This window comes from Ascaphus truei, chromosome 2 (genome assembly GCF_040206685.1).
Source record: "Ascaphus truei isolate aAscTru1 chromosome 2, aAscTru1.hap1, whole genome shotgun sequence".
NCBI classification, from domain to species: Eukaryota; Metazoa; Chordata; class Amphibia; order Anura; family Ascaphidae; genus Ascaphus; species Ascaphus truei.
Genome location: NC_134484.1, coordinates 94451243 through 94478404, shown reverse-complemented (window position 1 = coordinate 94478404; position 27162 = coordinate 94451243). Strand labels below are relative to the sequence as shown.

The 27162-nt window shown below is 41.8% G+C and overlaps 1 protein-coding gene across 15 annotated transcripts in view; it reads right to left on the bottom strand.

The window, feature by feature from the left end:
* The window catches only part of STAU2 (staufen double-stranded RNA binding protein 2), a 414157-nt gene that overhangs the window by 372832 nt on the left and 14163 nt on the right, over window positions 1-27162 (bottom strand). For 11 of the 15 annotated variants that reach the window (XR_012797298.1, XM_075583368.1, XM_075583402.1 and 8 more), the window contains exons 1-5: window positions 24462-24562; window positions 20309-20546; window positions 11946-12076; window positions 10627-10786; window positions 10376-10429 (exon numbers count right to left, since the gene is read on the bottom strand). Coding sequence is in view for 14 of the 15 variants with exons in the window: in XM_075583368.1 (XP_075439483.1) it covers window positions 10376-10429; window positions 10627-10786; window positions 11946-12076; window positions 20309-20537 (574 nt within the window). In the remaining variant the exon portion in view is untranslated. Of the gene's footprint in view, window positions 1-10375; window positions 10430-10626; window positions 10787-11945; window positions 12077-20308; window positions 20547-24461; window positions 24563-27162 lie in introns of those variants that run through there. The other 4 variants (XM_075583388.1, XM_075583447.1, XM_075583378.1 and 1 more) reach the window with 3 other exon arrangements.

Genomic DNA, 27162 nt, shown 5'->3' with positions numbered 1-27162 from the left:
ATGGTAACTCAGTCAGCATTTAAACTTGGAACTCAGACTGTTGCTTCTCATTCAATTTCTCTCAGTAGATCCTGCTGCTGCTGCTGCGGGATGGTAGCAGTCGCATAAAACACTGTTCTGTACATGTATACAATTAGCATTTTTCATGCAATTATGTAGTATTCCCTGCACTGCTCATAGCGCCACACTGGCATGTACAGTATTGAAACCCACCAGGTGGGATCTCTGCTTTAAGCTTGTGGTGTGGCAGGTTATTGCAATGCTGAAGACAACATAGGGCATTACAAGTTGTGTAGGAGCAGTTAGAATGGGCACACATTTTTCTAGTGCCACCCTGGCGTTGGTGGTGACCTGTTTTTACACGGGAGATGGCAGAGAGACGATTTTGGTAAAATATCCCTTTCAGTTATAATTCTTTTTATACTAGAATGCTGCTGCTGAGGGTTGAGTACAGCTGCAGCGGTTTTCAAATTAGCAGCTACTAGCCTTTTCTCTGGTGTCCCACTCACTTTACCTGTTGCCATCACGGCCACAATTACCTCCACAAAACCTTTCCAACACCCCTCCTTTGAAAATGTAATTAGAAATCGTTCCTAGAGTCATCTGCATGTATCTATTGGTAGCACTCCCTCCTAATGCAAACACGTCTATTTCTACATTTACTCCCCAAATAATTGAATTGAGCCAATTTAACAGTAAAGCAAAATGAAGTGAAAATGCAGGCACACTAATTTAGCTCTGGGCAAACTGACTGCAAACTTTTAAAATTAAGCAAACCTTCAGGAAAAAAATAAATAAGGGTAAAACTGGCAAGGTCCAACAAGCCTGGTGAAAAGTTTGCACATTTCCACCATTTACAGAGTAGCAATTCATAGGGGAACTTGTGAAAGTGAACAAGTCAATGGTGCTAGATAGGATACATCCAAATATACTAAGAGAGCTTAGAAGGCTGCAGCCAATACCATTAACATAACTAATTAACCAGTCACTAACAGCTGGTGGTGCCAGGTGACTAGAGAAGAGCAAATGTAGTTACACAAAAGTGGAAGTAGGGAACATGCTGGCAAGTACAGGCCATTGAGCCTAATGTTAATACTGCTGAAGAAATAATTGTTTAATATCTCAAATCCAGCAATTTACAAGATTCAAAGCAGCATGAATTTTCTGGGGAGAGAGAATGTCAAACAAAAATGTGTGTTTTTTTTTTAGCCTGTGACCTAGTTAATAATTTAGAATGGAGAAGTAAATGTAGCTTACTTAGATTTTAGCAAGGCACTTATTAAACACAGATATTGTTCCGCATCAGGCCTGCACAACTCGGAAAGCGAGAAGGGCCGTACTGCTCCAAAGAAAAAAAAATTGGGCCGCACGGATAAAAACATCATCATCATCTCTCCTCCAGCAACTCATATATCTCCCCCAGAACCCCTCACTATCAACCTTTGCAATAGTCCCCATCTATCTCTCATATCCCCATCTCTCCCCCTCCACATCAAACACACAATACCCCCCCCTGCACCTCACATCCTTCTCCCCCTCCTTGCACCTCACATCCTTCTCCCCCCCCTTGCACCTCACATCCTTCTCCCCCCCTTGCATCTCACATCCTTCTCCCCCACCTACAGTACATCTCACATCCTTCTCCCCCCCTGCACCTCACATCCTTCTCCCCCCTCCCTGCACCTCACATCCTTCTCCCCCCCTGCATCTCACATCCTTCTCCCCCCCTGCATCTCACATACTTCTCCCCCCATGCACCTCACATCCTTCTCCCCCCCCTGCATCTCACATCCTTCTCCCCCCCTTGCACCTCACATCCTTCTCCCCCCCTTGCACCTCCCATCCTTCCCCCCCCCTGCACCTCACATTCTTCTCCCCCCCTGCACCTCACATCCTTCTCCCCCCTTGCACCTCACATCCTTCTCCCCTCCTTGCACCTCACATCCTTCTCCCCCCCCCTGCACCTCACATTCTTCTCCCCCCCTTGCACCTCACATCCTTCTCCCCCCCCCCTGCACCTCACATCCTTCTCCCCCCCTTGCACCTCACATCCTTCTCCCCCCCCCCCCCCCTGCACCTCACATCCTTTTCCCCCCTTGCACCTCACATCAAAAGAATGTATAATTCCTAGGGGACACATATACACACACACATCTACACTATATATATATATATCTAAATATATATATATCTATATATATAGATATATATATATTTCTATATATATAGATATATACAGTATATAGATATATATATATATATATATATATAGATATACATATATAGATATATATATATAGATATACACACACAAACACACACACACACACACACACACACAAACACACACACACGAAGGACTGACAGAGTGAGACTCAGTGAGCAGCGTGGCACCCCAATGGAGGACAGGACAGCACCAGGTGAGGCAGTGACATGTACCTGCCTGCAGTAGAGACTTGGACTTGACTTGCGAGTTGGGGGCACTTGAGAGTGCACACGCACAGCATGCTCCACCACAGTCACCCAATCCTCTGCCGCAGAGGAGCTGGCTGTTTTACTTCCCCCTCCGTCCCACGTTGCGAGCGAGGGGGGGGGGGAGAGAGCAGGGGGGGGGGAGCGGGCCCTGCGCATGCGCGCCGGGTGGGGAATCGCCGCCATTTTTTAAACTTTTTTTAATTATTATTTAATTAATTAATTAACTGGCGCCCGACTGGAGTCATCGCGGGCCGCACAGAGAGGCCAGGTGGGCCGCATGCGGCCCGCGGGCTGTATGTTGTGCAGGCCTGTTCCACATAGAAGACTGATAAACAAGTTGCAGTGCTTGGGATTGGATTCTAAGGTAGTTGAATGGATACGACATTGGTTGATGGACAGCAGTGGGAGTCTTTATAAGGAAGCCATTTCAATGCAGCCAGTGCCCGAGCACAGTGTCTGATCCTTGCGTTCAACAAGCATAGGGAAGCATATTTAATTGAAAGAAGTGCTCCGAAGCTGTAGGGTGGCAGGCTCAGGTCAAATCTGGGCAAGTACGTCACGGAAAGTCTCCTCCCAACAGAGGTGGCAGAGGCTATTATAGGAAGGGAATTGATGCTATCCTAAATAGAAAAGAAAACCAAGGATCATATTGGCTCAGAAAATGTATAACAGATGGGGAAATTGGCAGGCCATGTGGGCCAAGTGGTTCTCATCTGCCTTGAAATTCAATGCCATAATAATTACATATAGGATTGCATAAATGTAGGTTTATAAAACTTGGGGCTTTCAATAATCCCTACAACTTTGCACCTGTGTATGTTTTACTTTTCAAACACTGTGCTGTCTAATTTTTACAAACACTAAAATGCAATTAAAATACATGGAACATAATAAGATGGGTTAAGGGCATCAACACAAATGTAACATTGGGTAAGGAGCCACTGCTCTGAGGAGTTTACAATCGAATCTGGTAAGGATCGGTTGAATAGCTCAAAACTATGCATTTGTATCCTAAAAATCAGACACGTCTATGCCTTCTTTTTGTCACGTTGTGCTCACCACAAACAGAACGAGACCCTGTACTGAGATGGGAGTAGTAACAAACACCAGCCACAGGCACGGGGGCCACGTCCGGAGTGTAGGTTTGTCTTGACAGCAGGGTCAGGGATATAGATATCAGAGTTGTCTTTATACTTGCCGAGTTCAACGTAGGAGATATCCGGAGCGTAGAAGGTACTTTTGCCAAAGTCAGGGTTGGAGAGTGGAGAGTGGTCGATGTGCAATGCCGAGTTCAGGATTAGAGAGGAGCGAGGAGTCAGAGGTAGCCAAGATCAGGAGCCAGAGGTTGGAGTAGTCAAAGCAAGCCGGTTCGGTACACAGAAGATCAAAAACTGGAACAAAGCAACAGGACAGGGACAAGGCAGGAACAGCAAGGGTAAACACAGAGTAACATGAATCTATACTCAGCCAATGTGCCTATAACATTGGTGAGCATATATAGGCTGGATCAGCCAGCCCCCATGGCGGGTGGAGCGGGGGCACGGCCTCTGTGGTAGCTGTGATAGGTCCAGGGCTCAATGAGCCGGTGTGGCTGTTTGTGCAGCTAAAGAATGCATCTACTGTATGAGCAGGTGCAGCTGTTAGTACAGCTAATGAAACTTGACACGTAGCTTGGGGGCGTGGTGCACGTGACACATGCAAGCTCTGCGCAAAGTCAGTGTGTGTCATGATCCGGGGGCGGAGCCAGAGTCCGCGGCGTCGGATGACGCCATTTTGGCGTGCATGCTGCGCGCGTCTGGTGCTCGAGAGGATGCGCGGAGCGGCTGTACTTCGGTAATCCTTACACTTTTACATTATTTGTGAAAGCTAAACATTTTCCATTTGCTTTTGTCTAAATAGAGGAGGGGAATAGAGGTGATGGTCAATCTTTTTTGCTCAATCCCTGTTATAGGTATCACCAAATCTGATTACTTTATACAGCTCAACCCCCTTATAACGCTGTGCTTGGGGTCCAAAGAATCACATCACGTTATAAGCAAATCGCGTTAGAAATAATGTACAATTATATGCATTATACAATAAAGTATTTAAGATACCAATAATCGTGTTGTAAAGTATTCATAAATACGAAAATTGGGAGCCACGCTTGCATCATGTTATAAGCGGATTCGCGTTGTAATGGATCGCGTTATAACGGGGTTAGCTGTACCATGTCCTTTAAACCAATAAAGCCCTTCCCAGTCTTCAGGTTAAAGTGTTTATAGGAGGTAATTAAAATCTAAATGATTTATAAATTCTCCTACTTAACCAATGAAAAATATAAAATAACTTTTTTAACCTGTTAAACTTCACAACCATTAGTCTAATTTGCTCCTATGTGGGATTGCACCTTTAATAGCTTAAACACGATCAATCATTGATGCTTTATTTTATTTTTTTAAACAACTCTCACATGTATATTTTTCAATCATTTTTTTAAAGTTTACCCTAAAAATCTCAGAGCAGTACCACATAGCATCAACTGTACCAATGGCTTATTTAAAAGGTTAAAACAAATGTATTTTTAAGAACCTAATTAAGATATTACTGACATTACTTTGCTTTAGTCAAGTTTGTCCAATGGATACTGTTCCAAGTCTAAATAAAGTGGATATGAAATATATTTTACTGAATTGAGAGATAGAAACAAACAAACCACGGGTGTAGTGGAACACCACTAAAGAAAACAGTACACACACGTGTAAATATTTATATGTGGGTGCGTGTGTATGTGTGTACACATACATACACACACACCTCTAGTGGGCTACAACAGGGGTGCGCAAAGTAGGGGGCGCGAGATTTTCTGAGGGGGGCGCAGCTGTTAGAGAGGCCCCAGCGCTTCCCCAAATGCATTTAAAATAAATGCCGGGGGATCGCGCGAGGCCTCTGCAACTTTTTATTTACCTTGCCTTCCAGCGACGCGTCTCCATGGCAACCCGGTGTCAAATGAAGCCGCGGGGTCACGTGCCGTCACGACTCCGGAGCCGCGCGAGCCGGAGGGGAGACAGGGGGCGCATAAAGGAAACTTTGCGCACCCCTGGGCTACAGTACCATTACTATTTCTTTACAAAAATAGTAAAGAATATCAGAACTGCGTGACAAAAGAGGAACTAGTTTAAAAAAAATAATGGGACACTGACATCTACAAAAAAAATAAAAAATTAGGTCAAATATCGTTTTGCATAAAACTAAGCAAGTTGTTTATCATACCACTCAATTATGATACAAGATTAGACAATCTTGCAATGATTGCATGTCGGAATGAGCTTAATCATTTACCTCATCTGAAACAAGGGTCCCTGAAGCTGAACTGCGGCACTCCAAGCTACAGGACCTTTACAGTCCAGGGAGACTTAATTTTATTATTCTATCACAAGAATTTGTGCCCAGAAGAAACAATTTGGCCACTGGGGTCAGCCTCACTCTAGTAGCCAATACAGGCATACCCCGCATTAACGTACGCAATGGGACCGGAGCATGTATGTAAAGCGAAAATGTACTTAAAGTGAAGCACTCCCTTTTTCCCACTTATCGATGCATGTACTGTATGGCAATCGTCATATACGTGCAGAACTGATGTAAATAACGCATGTATAACAGGCTCTATAGTCTCTCCGCTTGCGCACAGCTTCAGTACAGGTAGGGAGCCGGTATTGCTGTTCAGGACGTGCTGACAGGTGCATGCGTGAGCTGCTGTTTGCCTATTGGGCGCTATGTCCTTACTCGCGAGTGCACTTAAAGTGAGTGTCCTTAAACCGGGGTATGCCTGTAGAAAGCTGTGACATCACTGTGAGACGTCATTGCTGCTTCTCACTGGGTGACATCATAGCCATCTTTGTTTTTCCCTGCAAGTACTGGCAAAAGTTTGGAGTGCTGCAGCTGAGTTCTGGAGGGCTCCCTGGTTCGCATAAGGTAAAAACAAAATCCGTTATTTTGAGGGCGATTGCATGCTGCACATAGCATGGATAATAAACCTTGTTTTTTTTAATGTATACTTTTAATATTTTAAGCTGCTAACATCATCTACATCTTATTAATCTACACATGAAATAAAATATCAAACCATAAAAGTACAACATAGCCACTAAACACACAGAATCCCAGCAAGCGCAAGAAACCCCACAACATACCAGATATATATATATATATATATATATATATATATATATATATATATATATATATATATATATATATATATATACAGTGTTCGACAAACCTATACATTTGCTCGCCCCGGGCGAGTGGATTTAACCCCCGGGCGAGTAAATATTGGCCCAAGCAGCACACGTTTGGTACTAGGTGGCGAGTAGATTTTTTTTGTGTGGCGAGTAGATTTTCTGGTGATTTGTCAACCACTGTATATATATATATATATATATATATATATATATATATATATACATACATACATACATATATACATACATACATACACACACATTATATTAAGTGTCAAAAGAAGAACTACTAACGTTGCCAAATGTATACAACAAAAGACAGAAATGCCCAATGCTACATCCAATATGACAAAAATACACAATAAAATACCTATATATTCCATCTGGTCTCATCTGTTTGGAGGTTAGCGGCCCCTCCACCCAGGGTTTAAGCTCGACCCTCCTCACTTTCCAAGTTAGCAGGTCTTTTTCATGTTACTGGGTTTGGACAGATCCAATGTGATCATTCTCCCTCCAAAGATAGGAGGTAAATGAGAATTTGCATCAGTTAGTGTTAGGACCTGCGATATGTGGTCATGCCTTGATGTGGCTTGCAGGCTTAAAAAGCTTTGGCCAAAGGGTTTAACTAAATGACCCTCTTTCAAGAGAATATATAGATATTTCACTGTGTATTTTTGTCATATTGTATGTAGCATTGGGCCTTACTGTCTTTTGTTGTATAGATTTGGCCACGCTCAGTAGTTTTCCTTTTGACACATATACATATTATGTGGTATGTTTTGGGATTTCTTGAGCTTGCGGGGTTCTGTGTGTTTATTATGGTTAAAAGTTTCAATAAGATATGAATTGCTCTGCCTTCTTTTAAAACAGCAGTCCAAACTGCTATTTTTTTCATTTATTTTTCTCCCTTTAATATGTGCATCAATAGAATCCACACAATGATAAGTAATTAGCTAAGTTGCCAATTGATCCGTTCTCCTGTGATCGATCGGCAAAAATTTGGCTCGGGGGTTCACTAAATGGCTGCAGAGGAGTATTCTGCAGTCAGTGGAAAGTTGTGTGGGGAAGATCATGTGAGCAGGCAGCCACTAGATACTCTTGGTGCACTGCTAGAGAGAGGGCAGGGCTCAAAAAGGGGTGTGCCAGAGCCTGTTTCAGGATAGGAATGGGGATGTGACTTTGTAAATGGTTGCCATAGAAACATAAAATGCTTGTTACATTATTAATGTATTATAATGTCGTCTAGAGTATTATAAAATAAATAAATGCTACAAGTATTTTCTCGTAGTACAGAACTGATTTATTTAAAAAAAAAACACACATGTAGGTTTTTTTTCTTTCTTAATTTTTTTAATATAGGTTTGAAGCAGGGGGTCTCCGGAGCTGAATCCTGTTAATTTTCGCTCCACAGACCCCCTGCTTGCAAAGATACTTCCCTCCAGGGCTGTCCGTATCACTTGCAGTTCTCTGCAGTTTAATGCCCCTGGTCACATGGGCCAATAGGAAGCCACAGCAGATGACGTCACAGCTTTGAAAAGTAGTCATATAGTGAACCCTGAAGTGGATACTGGCACTCCTTAAGAAGCAAAACAAGGAAGCGATAACCTCGCTGCAGCTGATATTACCATTAGCATTTTGTGCTACCAGGGAGATAGTCAGACTATAAACAAAAGCTGATAGGTTGTGTTGTAGAGACACGATCAACAGAGAGAGATCCCTTTTAAGGTGCACTACTGACCAAAAATCGTTTATATATAATATTAGTGGTCTTTGTGTAACTGCGAAAAAAACGGTCTAAAATCAATTTTAATATCACATAAAGTAACGATGTAATATTGGGATGCTACGACGATAAAGTTAAAAAAGCAAATATAGCTGCGTGCCTATGGTAGAGGGACTGGCATCTAGGATGCTAGGTTATGCATATAACATGGTGTGTTGGTGCCGTCCTATAAATGTGTGTATCTATCAGAGTCTAGTTGACTTGATACACTGGACACTAGTATAGGTTTGTTTGTAAGGTCCCTAGTCCAATCTTGGTCGTGGTTGCGATTGAAAGACTCTACAACATGACCTATCAGCTTTGGTGTATACCCCTTATGAAGGCAGGTGCCTCTGGAAGCAGGAGGTCTCTGAACCTGAAATTAATGGGGTTTATCTCTGGAGACCCCCTTTCTTCAATCTTGTATTTAAAAAAAAGAACAAATGGAAAAAAAAACGGCTTGGATTGATGTGTCGTTAAAGGACACATCAATTCTGGAACCATTTACCAGTCTTTCAAATCTGTCACCTGTTTAAGATTTTAAAGAATTTGGCGGTTTCATACTTTAAACATGTTTGTATCTGAAAATATCCAATTACATTACAATATTCTGCACCCTGGACATACTTGACAACAAGAAGTAACTCTCAAAAATGTCTGCCCTGGTGAAATATTTGATAAATAAAAAATATGTCAGGCTCACTCAATGCATTGTAATGTCAAACCGTATCATTATAATGTATGATACATGTGCATCACGGGACTTTAAAGTGTAAGGAAGTGGGGACAAAGAGGGATGTGTATGGTTCTTTTTCATTTTGGTGCTAAAACAAAACCTCAACCCTTCTCATGACTTCCCAAATAACAGTTTCATTTAATCTTGAGGAGCACATCCAAAATTAAGTAATATCAATTTGTAAATTAAAGCAAAAGCAGGCGAGTATAGGGAAGATGTTTGGCAAGAAACCGGTGTGTACAATGGAGCTGAAGACCTCCAACATTGAAGACTACCAAAAGTATCACGCCACCATGTATTCTCAGAGTAGAATATTCTGATCCATATTTACTAAGCAAGCCATAAAAGACACACGCCACCACTCCCTACGGAATGGCCCATACGGTGTCTTATCTCAGAGAACCGCTCAGGAAATAGAACCATTTGTGCTCAGGAGCGACAGAACTGAATATTTTGATAATGAATAATCTGTGTAATATTATCTTTACTGCTTTATCCGCCTCCCTCAATTTTCATTTCCGTTTTGCAACTGGTATGAAATGATATGCTTACAAATATATATTTTAACTTTGCTCCTCTTCACATAAGTCTCACACTGAGGATGCGAAAATTACAAACGAAAAATTTTAAGAATCAAAAAAAAAGGTTACATTTGCTAAAAAAAAATGCACTGAAAAAAATAAATAAAAGTCGGTCATGTCCTATTATATGATCAATACATTTCTAAGATTAGAAGTGACAAGTAGATTTTCTCCTCAAATGGGAAAAGATTGCGTTCCCAGGTCTTCCTAATTCATTAGCCTGTGGTTACCGATACATGGTTGACATTGATAAATATAGCGAGATAAATGTTTATAATTCAGACAAAAAATGCCAATGTAAACACATTACACAAGTTATGAATTATTAATAAGGGGATTTGAGCGGCCCTGTCACGTGCTACACGTTTATCCGGAAAACTGCAGTGTTTGCATCACTTCAAATTATTTTGACCTCAGTTAAATTTAGCATAGGTTGAACTTGATGGACGTATGTCTTTTTTCCACCTCATCTATTATGTAACAATGTAACAAAGCAAAGGGGTTGAAATATTTAGGTATATTTGGCTGGAATTGATAATGGTCAGTTTATCATTACTGTAGTAATGTGATAACATAACGCATCCTGACATCTATTTACCTTTAGGAGACAGTCTTGCTGAAGTATATATATTCTCATGCAGTTCAGCAGCTTCTGTGTAGCGGCAGATAAAAACAATTACCGTGCATCCTCGTTATAGCTTTCTCGAGTTTAAGATTACTGTACCTAATGTTAAATGCCATATAGGCCTCGTCATTTTCATTTACAGATGCACAACTTTAAATGAGTATTCTGCCAAGCTAAAGAAAATGTCCTAACCACAGGGAGGGGAAAAAAAAATTCCAACACACCTGGGTTATTGTTGATAATTTTTTTGGTCTGCCTCGCTGCTGGTTTGGGGAGTGTAGTTTCAGATAACGCTATGCTGGCCGCAGCGTGTTGAGCTTTCTTAATGCTGGTGCTTTCAGCTTCCCAGGTTTCTTCTTCCAGTGTCAGCTGTACTGTGAACAACTTCAAGGAAGTAATTAAAAAAAAATAATGGAGAGTGTATAACGTGTTACAAAGGAAAATAATCATTGTATACACAAAGATGGCATCACTCACAAGAGCAAGCAAATGGTTTCCTTGAGATCAGCCAGTGCACGTCTAAAGAAAGGTATCATAGTCATGTTCTAGCATATCCCAGAGACAGTTAAAACCAGCACGGGGCACAATGGAAAAAAAAAAAATCAAAAACAAATAGAGGACTTATTTATCACATATCCATGTTACTGTAGAAATCAGAAGTTTGGGACCTTCAACCGTCTGACCTTCCTGAAGGTCTCTTTGGGGAGCAAAACTTCAGGGCTCTAACATGGATATGTGATCAACAATTCCTCTATTATTTTTATATCAGTGTTGAATGCTGGTTCTGACTACGGTTGGGCAAAATACTGGTTGGAAAGTAATACCGCGGTAATAAAAATGGCTGATAAAGGATTTATCTCCCCATTGTCTCTCTCAAATACCTTCATCCCCCAATGTCTCTCAAACCCCTTCACCCCCCCCCCCCCCTCCACGTCTCTCTCAAACTCATTTCTCCTCCGTCTCTTAAGCCCCTTCCTCTCCCCCACAATATCTTTGAGACGAAGGGGTTAAGAGAAACATAAAAATGTAAGTCATCAAAATGTCTACTATTGGGTATTTATCGCGATAAATATCAATATTGTGGGAATTATGTTCGTTATCGCCCAACCTCCACTTTTTGGGATATGCCAATTCAGGACAAAAAAAAAAAGCATAATATCCAGTTACATTTAAAAATAGATAAATAAAAAAATATAGGACACTCAATCTTTCAAGTTCCCTCTCTAATTACTCCAACTCATGTGTTGAACTAAACCTTTGTGTATGTGAAAGCAATGCAGAGGAGAGTGGTGTTAAGTGGAACAATATGACTGGGATAAGAGAATTGCGATGGAGAGTCCGAAGGGTGTGAGGAACAGAGTAAGGCGGAGGACAGAGAGTGTAATCCAGGTATGATATTAAATCAAAGAGGACAGGGAAAACAAATTTGCAATACCTGGACTGTTACATAAGATTTTAAATTCACTCACAGTAAAAAGAATCTAATAGGTAATTGATTTTGCTGTTTTTTCATAGCATGTACAGGTAGCCCAAATTAGCTAACCTTTGAGTGAGCTGGTCCTCTTTCATCCAGAAGCTTATACTGGGGTTGAATTCTATTGAAGCGGGCTAACTCATTTACCAAACACATTGGAGTTTTCTCTTTGGGGTTTGTCATGTTTTCATGGAAAGGAGCTGTAAAATAAATAAATAATAATAATATCGACCTATTTTATTAACAATTAGTTTATGCAGTATTTACAGTTCTTAAAATATTGTGCATCCTTATTACATGACTAACAACTGTTTTTATCAGTCGATCATCATTTTCTGATAAGAAATTAGGGTCTTTTAAAAAGAATTTGGCTTACCGAATATGTATTTTCCTTCAGTACATCAGGCAGCCCCTCTAGTTATAGACTCCACCTCCTGGGGTAGGACAAGAAAAAGCTTGCACCTGCCCTATATATGGCACCTCCCCCTTTACCTCTGCAGTGTTCATAGTAGTATAAGGTTAGGTAAACACATTTTTAGACAACAAGGCTCCCCTTCTAACCATAATAGAAGGAAAGGGAAAGCTATGTGCAGTCTGATGGACTGAAGGAAAATACCAAAAATGTAAGCCAAGTTTTCCCTTTCCATGCATCTGGCAGCACCATGGGTATTTATTACAGCTATAGCAATGGAGGGAACAAAAAGAGGCACAGCAAAACACAATTTAATCTATTACAGCCGGAAGACTTTTCTGCCGAAGGCTGTTTCTTGGGATGCCTGTACATCCCATTTATAATGGTTTTATAAAAATGTGTATATTTGTCCCACGTAGCCCGACACCTGTGTTTTCTCCCCCTAGGATGCCACTATCGCTCTTGAAGAGTGACCTTTTAGGCCCGTTGGAATTTGCATGTTGGATCTTTGATAAACCAAGCATATAGTCTGTATGAGATTACTGCAATTAAGCACACCATTTTTTTTTTCCAATGACAGGTTATTAATGTCGGCTTCTTGTAAGGTTTCAAACTGTGTGATCCCTTGTGGACTTGGGTTAAGGCTTAACCCTGCTCACCGTATTACATCAACTGGTTTTATTAAACAGTGGGAGCTATCTGTATCTAATTGCTCTTAAGGACATCTCTAAAGTTAATAAACTCCGGGATTTTGAGGATTATGAAAGACGACTAGAGATTAATATGTACAAATTCAAAAACAAATTAAAGGATAGAAAACACAGTAAATTCATCCGAGACAGCCATGATTATGAACAGGGCACAGTCTATAGGTACCCCTCTAGACAGAATAAGAGGTGCAATATGACAGATTACCCCTCTTCAGATGTTGAAACCTTAGAGAATGAGTTAACAACACAACAAAATAATGATTTCCTTAGGAACAAAGGCCACCAGTCGCCTCTTCCAGGCAATGACTAATTTTTTTTAGCCATAACGCAACCAAATGTCAAACCCACAGAGGGAAAAACAACCCCTCAAGAAAGAAAAGTGCAACCATACTGGAAGACACAACAGTACTAGATGCTAAAACAGATTCACTACAGATCTTCAAATCTGTCTCAAACTACTTTCAGCATTGATCAACTGAGCCTGTTGAGAAAGGGACCCTCATTCTCTCTCACGTAAAATTTTAATTTCTTTGAATGAGCAGAGGATCTCAATCTATTTGGCAGGAGACTGTTACTTCATGAATTCTACACAAAACGAGCCAATGGGGACACAGATACTATGAGTCTATCAGATATACATAACCTCGAGTCTCATCTTCCCGTGAGAACAAAATGAAGATACTGACACTCGCATCACGCGTCCTTTTACTGATCTTAACAAGTCACTTTACTTAATCATCTAATCTTTGCCCTGTAGTTGAACTCTTCATGTCGTGTAACAAGAGATCTAGAATCTCAACCTTCGTACTTAAAATCCACCAACAATTTGAATGCTGGAGAGAGGGTCTTAAAGTTTTAATTTCAAGCACTGAATTCACCCACAAACCGGAATATCGTCATTCAAGATATAGACGCTTACAGTATGCCTCTGAAAATAAGAGACTATTGGGGGATAAACAGTGCTATAACATCTTAGACTGTAGTCCCATATCACAGCTCAAAAAAAGAACTTGCTACCATTTTACAAAGAGGTAAAAAAAAAAGGTATCAGCTGAGCACAGCCAAGGGAGCCAGGTATGGTAGTATAAAAAAAATATTTTATTGAGAAAACATCACTAAAAGGCGTGGAAACCTCCTACAGATGCAGCCACCAGTATTCGATCACTTGCCTGGGTAAAAACTAAGGTATCTCACAGTAAATGCCTCAACATTTCTGTGAGATTCTGATGCCAGAATAATGGCTCATCGGATTAACACAGCAGGGGTCCCTGCAGTCCCATTCAGTTTGCTACAAACATGGAGTAAAACCTTGATCTTTTTTTGCAACTAAAATGGTGTGCCTCCATCTTTTGTGTGTTGAGCCACAGAAGGATGGATTTGCAGGGACATCCGGTATATCCATCCAGACAGGGGCAATGACTGGGCTTAACCTTTAATATAAGAGCCTCATTGCCCCTACCGTCACAACTGGTATGTTGGCTCTTCATTGATTTTGTGCCTCAGAGATCTGTGCTTTCTCCCCTTTCTCTTCCACCTCCCCCCATACAAACCAATTACTTGTTAATTATGCTTTTGACTCTAATTACAGTGATCCATTTTCATTGATTCATTAAATGCTATGTTTTACACAGTTGGTGTGCAACCAAGTGATTTTCTTTTGGAGTATACACTTCTATATACCCTCCATTTTGTTTTGATGTTTACTTAACTCTTCAGTCTTGCACCCACCTTATATCACCAAGATGATTCATCTTACATTAATCAATTTGGTGCAACACTCTAGTTGATCATCAATGTCTATTGTTTTTTTCAGGTGTGTTGCAAATAATTTTTATTACTAGATTAAAATCCCACGCTGGTATTTATTTTATTTATAAAATGTTATACCAGGAAGTAATGCATTGAGTTACCTCTCGTTTTCAAGTATTTCCTGGGCATAGAGTTATGATGACAAATAATATATGGTTACAAATACAGTTACATAAGTGAACACGGTATACATTATATACAAGACATTGCATGCACAGTTAAAGATAATATATATTAAAGGCGTATGTAACAGTTACAGACCAGATTAAAATGTGAGACAGCTTTAGTTTTGATAGCACTTAGACAGGTGGTGGCTGTGAGAGTCTCCGGTAGATTGTTCCCATTTTGGGGTGCACGGTAAGAGAAGGAGGAGCGACCGGATACTTTGCTGAACCTTGGGACCATGAACAGTCTTTTGGAATCAGATCTCGGATAAGTGCTGCATGTGTTAGGGTTGAGGAGCTTGTTCAGGTAGACAGGTAGCTTACCCAGAAAGTATTTGAAGGCAAGAAAGGAAAGATGGACTTTGTGCCTACTCAAGTGATGACCAATCTAGTTCTTTGAGCATTTCGCAGTGATGTGTGTTGTAGTTGCATTGGAGAAAAAAAACGGCATATTGAATTGTAGAGGGTATCACGTTTGCTAAGGTAGGTTTGGGGTTCAAGCCATATACCATGTCCCCATAGTCGATAAAATGCATTAGCACCTGCTGTGTGATAAGCTTTCTGACCAGCAGACTTAGGGAGGATTTGTTCCTATAAAGTACACCTAGTTTGGCATAGGTTTTGTATGTCAGCGTATCAATGTGCATCCCAAATGTTAAATGGGAGTCAACCCATATGCCCAAGTATTTAAAACTAGTAGCAGGAGTTAGGGTGGTATTTGCGTTGGTTCTGATCTGGAGCTCAGTCATTGGAAGCTTTAAAAATTTAGCATTGGTCCAAAATACCATTATTGGTATGGGATCACTGACTCTAGATTTGATGTTCTGAATAGACCAATCTCCATCATTGGACCTCTCTACAATTTGCTGCAAACAGATCGCTGTAATCTGAAGTCATTTCTGGAAACCCTCCTGCAAACAAATTTAGGATGAGGATAATGAAAGCTGTTTCTGGACTACTGCCTTTTGTTCTGCACCATTTATGGAACCTTCTCCAGATTTTTATGTAAATCTTGGAGGTCACCTTTTTACAAGACTGTAGTAGGGTCTATCACTGGTGAAGATAGTTCCCATTTCATTATTCGCCTTTCAGCTTCCAGTAGTGTACTGGACCTCAAGACAGACGGTCCTCCCTGTTTGGTAGTATCCAGCAGGATTCTGCTAATAGGTTTAACTGGTCTGTAAATCATGTACTTCTGGGCCAGTATGGGATGGTCACCATCACTGTCGCTTTGTCTTGTTTGAGTTTCTTGAGGATTCTCAGAACCAACATAGGGAAGATATATGCCAATACAAAATCCCAATCACCGCATCTAAATGTCACTCTTGCAGAGAACAAAACCTGATGACCTTTGCATTTTCCCTTCTTGTGATCAGATCAATCTCTGGTTGCCCCAACCTGTGAGTTATTTGTTGAAAAACTTCTTGGAGGGACCATTCTCTCTATACAATTTTCTGGTGGCTGAGAATCTGCCACAACATTGTCCTTCCCGCTGATGTGAACTTTTTACAGACAGACTGTTGTTCTCTGTCCATGATTGTATCCACTTAGCCTCCCTCATGAGTGTTGAGCTTCTTGTACCCCCTTTGCGATTTATATATGTTGCTGCTTTATTTATATATATTTTGTTCATTTGGATGCTGATAGGCTTGCCTTTCAAGTGGGAATGGAAGGCTTGCTGCACTTTGAACACTGCCCTTAATTCTAGTGAATTTGACAGCAATCTTCTCTGTGCTTGGTGCCACTGACCCATAATCGTGTGGTTCTGCAAGTGTGCTCCCCATTCAAACTGACTTGAGTCTGTAGTAAGCACTGTCCATGCTGGTGTTTTTAAGGACCAGCCTGCTGCCACCACCTCAGGGAGGTTCTGGAAAGGAGAGTGCGATGCTTCTCAAATGAACTTCAATTTCGGTTCCACTCCCTTAGAACCTCTATCTGGAGAAGACTTGTATGCCGTCGTGCCCATGGAATTGCTCTATTAAGGCTGACATGAGCCCTAGCACTCTCAGCTTGGCAGTTGAGGCAGTCCTGAGGTGTCTAGATTTGTTTGATCAGATTTTCCCATTTACTGTGGCCAGTGTCAAATTGCAGACCTAAAAAGTGAATGCTTTGTGCTGTTCTCATTTTTTTTTTTTTTTTACATAAGTGATGACCCAGCCTAGATCCCAGTACATACTAAATGTGATTTTTCACATTTTTTGTTGTGATGTTGATTTCACTAGGCAGTCATCTAGACAGAGTACTACTCATGTACCTTGCTCCCTGAGTGCTGCTGCTGCTGCTACCACCACCACCATTAATTTTGTGAACCCTGGGAGCGGATGACAGGCCTAACAGCACAGCTTTGAATTGAAAGTCTCTGTCTTTGTGTTCTTGATGCACATTCCACGCTCATCCATTGGATTCCGAAACCTTTAGTCATCATCTCAAGGGGAATCGACAATCTTCTGGATAGTCTTGCTACTTATATGTCTATCTTTGGAGGGCTATCCCAAGCCTTGGAATCCTCTGGATCAAATGGATACATTTGCCTAAGGATGCAACAAGAGACAGAAATGCCCAGTGCTACATCCAAAGTGACAAAATACATAGTACAATACTTCAGTGCTAATCTTCTCATGAGTAGGGGTCATTTAGTTAAACCCTTTGGCCAAAGCGTTCTAAGCCTGCAGCCATCGTCATGGCATGACCAATTTGCAGGTCCTAACACTACCTGGTAAATCCTCATTTACCTATGCTGGAGGGAGAATGACCACAGTGGGTCTGTTGTACACAGGAACATGACAAAAACTGCTCATTGGAAAGTGGGGGTGAGGGGGTTAAACCCTTGGAGGAAGGGCACCCAACCTTCAAACAACTGATACCAGTTGAAAATCAAAATTAATAAACACACAATTCCAGCAAGCTCAAGAACCCCAAAACATCATATATACAGCAAATATATTTGTGACAAAAAGGAGTCATGCTGAGCGTGGCAAAATATATACAACAAAAGACAGACATGCCCAGTGCTACATCCAAAGTGACAAACTACATAGTACAATACTTCAGTGATAATCTGTACAAGTATTGTACTGTCTATTTTGTCACTTTGGATGTAGCACTGGGCATTTCTGTCTTTTGTTGTATACTTTGGCCACACTAAGCAGCACTCCTTTTTGACACAAATATATGTGCTGTATATATGATGTGCTGGGTTTTGGGGTTCTTGAGCTTGCTTGGATTGTGTTTATTTGTGTGGTTTCTTGGCTGGATGGTGCCATTCCTCACTAATAACTTTCTTGATTGTTGTATGCACTAGGAATACTCTTGACCTTCTACAGTATGTGAGCCCATGAACATACGTTCCTGCTTTTTAATAGGCTCTTTTACCTCTTCTATTTCCATTAACATCTTTACTGCTTTCACAAGCTTGTCAATGTCTTCTGCTGCCAAGCTTGAATATTCTTCTCTCACTTCCCCCTCTACATCAAAAAGAGTACTCTGGAAATTCTGTTCCTACTGAGGCTTCCCAGTCAAATTCCTGTGAGGATGCCGAGTAATGCCTCTGATATTCTCTAGGTTCGTAGCATTTCCCTAGATCTTCTCTTTGCATTGATCATGCTGGCGCCATCTATAAATTAGCCATCCCAGGAAGCCTTGAATCTGGATGGGATTTTCCTCCATTGCCAAACGCTTTATGCAGGCACTGCACGTAGCTGTTCCCATCCTGAACAAGTTAAATATTTTGTCTTTGCAGGTGCCTTCTTGGATATGACATGCCCTGTACTGGGTACCTGAGGGGCTTCAGGCCCTGTATTGGCGGGGGGCTTATATCTGTAGGATACATAATATATACCATAAGTGGTAACTTCCATCCACCCAGCTTTTCCTGTCTGATTTCAGAAGGTTTCCCCGGTATTATTCCCCAACCAGTACACGCCATCAAGACAGCAGGTAAGGGGTTAATCGATCATCGCTGCTTCTCTGCACTTTCCGTATTCACAGCGTCTGTCTCCTCTCATCGCTTGTTTGCCAGCTGATCCTTCTTTTATGAAATGCCCACCGACCGTGTGGTGTGCGATGGCCAAAAAGGACATTGCCCACCGTTGCTCTTCCAATACCACCCAGCCCAGCTTCCTCCACCTGACTTCAGCAGAGGGATGTATGCCAGCTGGGCCTGAAAGGGACGTGATGTCGGACTCCCCCCCCCCCCCCACACACCCGTTTGCCGATGACCAGCTGCAAACCTTGCAGCATCTCCACAGGTTCCTGGTGATGCTGGCTAACATCACTGTACCAGCCCCCACAGAGGTAAGCTGCTGCCCTTTTGTATAGGGAGCCTAATAAAAATAATAAAACTAGAATCCTAGTGCAAGCTCCCTCCCCCCCCCCCTTCCATCCCAGTAGGACAGGAACAAGCACTCCACTGGTAAAGGGGGAGGTGCAAGATCTTTCCTGTCCTACCTCAGGAGATGGAGTCCATCACCCATGGTGCTGCAGGATGGACGTAAAGAGAAAAACAGATTTCCTATAAACTAATCAACAGACATTTAACAATAATACATTTCCTAACAAAGTCAAGCAATACTCTATCAGCCCAGGGTTTTAATTTGTTGATTTATTTTGGAAAAAAATAAATCCTTGGTAAAAGAATTGGAAATACTGTAGTTAATACCAAGTGGTTAAGGAGGCACTATGATAAGACATTGTAAATTACAATGTTACTAAATCTAGAGTTGAGATTTCTAAACCATCTTGAAGGACGGTAGCAGCAATCTGCTAAGACCACCTATACAGGTGCATTAATCATGAAACATTTTTTATCTCTCTTCTTAAAATGTTTTAGACAAATTTAAATATTAGCCAGCAACATCATTGTTGTCTGTGGCATAAAATGTAGCCAATGAAAAGATTGTTCTCAAAAATGTGTAACTTAAACCTGCGACTCTTGTCTTTGCGTGCCATTTAACAAATGGAGTAAAAACCTTCAAAATTGACAGAAAAATACCCACTGGAATTGTAGAATTACGGTGCCTAAGCTATAACTATCTGCCTTTATTAAAGTTGTGCTTTAATATGAAAGTCGTTGGTTGAATTTGTACAGAATTAGACTCAGGCTTGAAAAACTTCCAAGAAAGTAGGACAGAGCTGATACTTTGGAAGCTATACTTTTAATGATTTGCATATCTATACCCAAAACCCTTTGTGCTGAAATTAAACTTTGTGGAGTTCACTCATCCATGATAGACAAAAACACGGCGTACCGATGCCGCACTAACACAAACACAAGATACCCTTTCTTGCAGTAATATATCTCAATGTATTACAGCATGGGTGACATATCCGGAGATTTACCTTCTAAGAATTTGACTTGTCCATCATCTGATATAATATCTGGTGAGCTAACAGGTGAAGAAGTATCCACAAGACTGTCGGAAGGACTGTCTATGGTTAATTCTGTGGCAGATCCATTCAGTGAGGTTTGTAGACTCGGCTGACTGGCACTTGTGACAGGTGGGGGAAGCACAGAAGGAAAAGAAGATCCACATAGGGTTACTGATGGCTGTGCCTTAACTTGTGCCATTCTCGGTTACTGCAACATAAATATAGAAAATGTTATATTAAAGACGAATTAAAAAAATGATTCCAGGTCATTACAAGTAACTGTCCCATATACTTACTTGCTTCACTTTATAAAAAAAAAAAAAAAAAAACAATTTAGGGTCTTATTTACCCTAACCCCAATTAATATGCCAGGGTCTCTGTGTAGAAAAACAAATTTTAAAAAATCCACCTGATTTATATAAAGTAAAAAAATAAATTATAAACATACATATGTCTGAATTCCTTTTCTTTCTTTTTTCCCCCACCAGTTTTGCAACTACAGTAGGTGACATTGACAGACTGGCCCACTTGTCCGTGACAGACTAACAGATTATCTACAGCATCAATCAGGGTTGTGACTTCATTTTCAATTTCCAACCAGAGAGGCTCTGAGCTCATATTTCTTCAGATGTGATGATCTGTTACCTTTCATGTCTCAAAATAATGTTCCGCATACACTTTACTCATGGTTGAGAACAACTTTTAGCTTTGATACATATTTTGTCGACAAACAGAAAATGTCACATACAATAGTTTAAAAAGTATTCCTATGTAGCACTGCTACTGAACACAGGCACTGCACAAAGTGCAATAATACATTTCTGCCTCCAACGGCTTACAATCTACAAGGAGATACTGTACAGTAATCCTCACTTAGGAAACATGTAAAATTAGCGTGGCAGACATGCTAATTGGGTGTGTACGGAGTACTCCTTACAGTATGTTACATTTTACTCACTACACTGCATTCTGCTGCACACTCTACACTCGGCAGCATGTAAAGTTCCCACTTTTCCAACCGTGAAATTGAACATGCATTTGTGCAAATTGTATCATGATTACGCTAAATACTGCTTTCCCTAAATGCATAGTGGCTTATACCGCACTGGCCCCTTTATGATTCATAGGAGAAGAAATTAAGGTACTTAAAACTCACCATACTGCAGTCTCGTCTAACCGATATCGGAGTCTAATTTAACATCATTGTCCCATTTACAGACGGCCTTACCAGCAATCTGCACTTCTTATTCTATTACATGATTATTTTTATATATATATATATATATATATATATATATATATATATATAAATAATCATATATATATATATATATATGAGCATACAGGAATATTTCCATTTGATATATATATATATATATATATATATATATATATATGAATGTGCTCACAAGTGATCTTTTTATTTGCGCTACATATATATATTTTTTTTCTGATTTTTTTTTATCATCATTATTATATTTTTTATCATCATCTTACCATTGCTGTGTTTGTTTCAATTTTGTTTCCTCACGAGTCAAATATCTCCTTTTCTCTATGCACTTTCAGGTACTCATTGTTTTATTATATTGCCACTTGGTTGATATGTATATTCTTTTAATCGTTAGATTATGATACTTTTGTGTTTCATGTATCTATTCCCCTAAGTGGTGTGTTCCGGTTTAGACTAGGTTTACTTTCATCTGATACTTTCCCTAGATGAGACTGACTTCTTGATTCTGCATTCACCTGTTCACGTGACCGCCGGGAAACGCTACTTAAGGGCTGATTTTATAACTTTTAGTCACTCTTTGTTAAAGCACCTACGAGTGTTAAACGCATCAGTGGACTTTACCTGTCTTTGCTCATTACATTTTTGAAATCTCTCGAAGTCACACCTTGCATTTTTTACGTTTCGGCTGTGCAGCGCCACTTTTTCTTCATCCCGGCTTGAGCATTGTAATGACCATGTTATTTCTGTTGCACTGATCTCACTGTATTATGTAGCATTGGGTTACTGTTACATTTACTTGCTCTCTTGTGTTTCATTGTTCTACTCTTGCTATTCGTTTCACACATTGGTACCACTTCTAAAATGCACCAAGACACTTGTATACAGGTGTATTTGGACAGCACTGAGACACCTGGCGCTGTATTTGCACAGGACCAAGACACACAGCTGCAAATTTATCAAGTGCTAGTATGAGTTAGCGCACCCAATCCAGCGTTAACTTTCATTGACTTGAATGGTGTGATGACCTGTACCGGCACTTGATGAGCTCAACCCATGGTAAATTTAGTTGACAGATACTCATCCTATATTTGTATTTATATTGATCCAGAAAAGGGGCTGAAGAAAACAGGGACACATCAGCCAATTAACTCTTATAAGGGGGAGAGGGGGAATAAGTCCTTCCTGAATCAAGTAATGGCAACCTGATTTCAACATCCTTCCTATTTTAACTTATTTGGTATATCCATGTGTATGTTTTCTATCTAAAAAGAAGCCTAGTCCTCTCTTAAAAGATAGCGAATGTATCTGCCATCACAGTCTCCATCAGTAGAAAATTTCATATTTTCACTGCCCTTACTGTAAAGTACCGGTTTCCTTTGCAGTTTGTGAAATCTCCTTTCTCCAAACCTCTGTTATTTGTACTGTTCTTGGAATGAAATGTCCCACCAAAAGTTCCTTGTATTGACCATGCATATATTTGTAAATAATTATATCCCCTCTTAGATGCCTCTTTTCTAATGTAAACAATCCTAATTTGAACAGCCTTTCCTCGTAGATCAGACCCTCTATCCCCATTATTAAATTTGGTGTCTCTTCTCTGCACTTTTTTCAGTTGCATAATTTTTTTTTTGTTTTTTTTTTTTAATTGAGCAGTGTCCAAAATTTTACTCCGTATTCAAGGCATGGTCTTACTAAGAATTTATATAGTGGCAACATTATGCTGGCTTCCTTTCCATCTTTACCCCATTTTATGTATCATAGTGTCCTATTAGCCTTTGCAGCTCTAGCCGGACATTGAGCACCGCTGCTAAGCCTACGGTCTACAAGCACTCCTAAATCATTCATCATAGATTGTCCGAATTCTGCCCCATTTTGTTAGTATGCATCTTGCTTCCAAAATGCATAACCTTACATTTGTATTAAACATCAGTGGTCATTTACCTGTCCAAAATTCCAGTATATTAAAGCCCTTCTGTAGAGAAATGACATCCTACTCCGATTTTACAACTTTAAATAATTCAAATATACTAAATGGCAGTGTGTCTGCGTTGCACTGTAATACAGTACAGAGTAATGTCAAATTACACTGTGATACCCGGCGGTGTTATGTGTTGCACTGTGATACCCGGCGGTGTTATGTGTTGCACTGTGATACCCGGCAGTGTTGTGTGTTGCACTGTGATACCCGGCAGTACAACACGTTGCACTATGATACCAGGCTGTGTTTTGTGTTCCATAGTGATACCCAGCACTGTTCTGTGTTGTACGGTGATACTACAGTAGGTTGTGTAATGCATTGCACATTGATACCAGTTTATGTTTTGTGTTGCATGGTGATACCTGGTTGTGTTTTTGTGTTGCATAGTGTTACCTGATTATGTTTTGTGTTGCATGGTGATACCCGATTGTGTTTTGTGTTGCATAGTGATACCTGGTTATATTTTGTGTTGCATGGTGATACCTGGTTGTGTTTTGTGTTGCATGGTGATACCTGGTTGTGTTTTTGTGTTGCATGGTGATACCTTGTTGTGTTTTGTGTTGCATGGAGATACCTGGTTGTGTTTTGTGTTGCATGGTGATACCAGGGTATGTTTTGTGTTGCATGGTGATACCTGATTGTGTTTTGTGTTGCATAGTGATACCTGGTTGTGTTTTTGTGTTGCATGGTGATACCTGGTTGGTTTTTGTGTTGCATGGTGATACCTGGTTATGTTGTGTTGCAGGTGACATACCTGGTTATGTAATATGTTGTACCTGGCTGTGTTGCATTAGCACCATTGCCTTGCATTCTGCTAGGTAAGCTATATGTTATGCTGCACTGTGATACCTGGCCAGATATGGTCTTGTGTTGCACTCTGCTGCCTGACACATTGCATTGCACAGTTACAGTACCTGGCTCTGTACTGTCCCGGGCGGGGTTGCTCACACCTCCAACATTGACAAACACTAAAGAGAATGAGCGGCCACGCGCCGCCCCCTACCCTGACAGCGGCAGCGTGAACCACCGTGCAACGCCGGGGGGAGCATACAGAGAGCCGTCTACCTGATTAACGGGGAAAAGGTCACTCACCCCCCCCAAAAAAATACAGAATAAGCGAATAGATGTTTTACTATTTATTGTAGCCGCAGCCTATAGTTGTACACCAAACCCGTGAGTTTGATGTTAGATATTGAATCTCCCCCTACTGACAGGTGGTACAGTCCGTCGCCCTCACGTTCGCTGCCATTGATCAGAGCTCGAGCGGCCCCATGCGGCAAGTCCCGGGAGTGCATGGGATCCGATTCTGCAGAGGAGTCAGAGCGGGAAGGAGCAGCACAGAGAGAGGCACCTACTGGGGAGCAGTATGAGGATGCAGCACACACAGGCAGAAAGAGACACTTACTGGGGAGCAGTGTGAGGAAGCAGCACACAGGCAGAGAGAGGCACCTACTGGGGAGCAGTATGAGGATGCAGCACACACAGGCAGAGAGAGACACTTACTGGGGAGCAGTGCGAGGAAGCAGCAGCACAGAGAGAGGCACCTACTGGGGAGCAGTATAAGGATGCAGCACACACAGGCAGAGATAGACACTTACTGGGGAGCAGTGTGAGGAAGCAGCACAGAGGCATATAGAGGCACTTACTGGGGAGCAGTATGAGGAAGCAGCACACACAGGCAGAGATAGACACTTCCTGGGGAGCAGTGTGAGGAAGCAGCACAGAGGCATATAGAGGCACTTACTGGGGAGCAGTATGAGGAAGCAGCACACAGGCAGAAAGACACTTAGTGGGGAGCAGTGTGAGGAAGCAGCACACACAGGCAGAAAGAGACACTTACTGGGGAGCAGTGTGAGGAAGCAGCACACAGGCAGAGAGAGACACTTACTGGGGAGCAGTGCGAGGAAGCAGCAGCACAGAGAGAGGCACTTACTGGGGAGCAGTATGAGGAAGCAGCACAGAGGCATATAGAGGCACTTACTGGGGAGCAGTGTGAGGAAGCAGCACACACAGGCAGAAAGAGACACTTACTGGGGAGCAGTGTGATGAAGCAGCACACACAGGCAGAAAGAGACACTTACTGAGGAGCAGAGTGAGGAAGCAGCAAAGAGGCATATAGAGGCACTTACTGGGGAGCAGTGTGAGGAAGCAGCACACACAGGCAGAAAGAGACAGTTACTGGGGAGCAGTGTGAGGAAGCAGCACACACAGGCAGAAAGAGACACTTACTGGGGAGCAGGGGGAGGAAGCAGCACAGAGGCATATAGAGGCACTTACTGGGGAGCTGTGTGAGGAAGCAGCACACACAGGCATATAGAGGCACTTACTGGGGAGCAGTGTGAGGAAGCAGCACACACAGGCAGAGAGAGGCACGTACTGGGGAGCAGTGTGAGGAAGCAGCACACACAGGCAGAGACACTTACTGGGGAGCAGTGTGAGGAAGCAGCACACACAGGCAGAGAGAGGCACGTACTGGGGAGCAGTGTGAGGAAGCAGCACACACAGGCAGAAAGAGACACTTACTGGGGAGCAGTGTGAGGAAGCAGCACACACAGGCAGAAAGAGACACATACTGGGGAGCAGTGTGAGGAAGCAGCACACACAGGCAGAGAGAGACACTTACTGGGGAGCAGTGTGAGGAAGCAGCACAGAGACAGAGAGAGACGCTTACTGGGGAGCAGTGTGAGGAAGCAGCACAGAGGCAGAGAGACACTTACTGGGGAGCAGTGTGAGGAAGCAGCACACACAGGCAGAGACACTTACTGGGGAGCAGTGTGAGGAAGCAGCACAGAGGCATATAGAGGCACTTACTGGGGAGCAGTGTGAGGAAGCAGCACACACAGGCAGAGAGAGACACTTACTGGGGAGCAGTGTGAGGAAGCAGCACACACAGGCAGAAAGAGACACTTACTGGGGAGCAGTGTGAAGAAGCAGCGCACACAGGCAGAGATAGACACTTACTGGGGAGCAGTTTGAGGAAGCAGCACACACAGGCAGAGAGAGGCACTTACTGCGGAGCAGTGTGAGGAGAAATAATGTACAGTAGTAATATAAGAAGTGTGGCTGCAAAGAGACCCGGGCCAGCAGGAGACAGGAGGAGCTTCAGCGAAAAAGAGAACACATTCCAGGGGTACAAAAGCCGATATTGGGCGATTTTTACATATGTAGATCTGTATACAGCACCCACAGGTGTACTTAGCGCTTTACAAGAGAGATCATACACTATAGGAAATTATAGTGCAACGCATAAGATCATACAATAGGAAAGTAAATCCCTGCCCCGAAAAGCTTGCAATCTAAGTGGTATGATGGGAGACTTACAGAGACAGCAGGTGTGTGAGTAAGCGCAGTACATGGCAGTCATTGGTAGGAGCGACTGTGTGGGACAGTGGCCATGTGTCCAGGCTAATGAAATGCTTCATTTAAGAGGTGTGTTTTCAGGTTTCACCTAAAGGTGGGTAGAGAAGGTGTTTGGCATTGACTGAGTGTGAGAGAGTTACACAGGTAGGGTGCAGTGGGGGGAAAAGGGTTTAAGGTGAAAGAGAGCAGTAGAAACGAAGGGGGGGAGGAGACAGTTATAGGTAGAGCGCAAGGCTACGATAAAGCTGCGTCCAC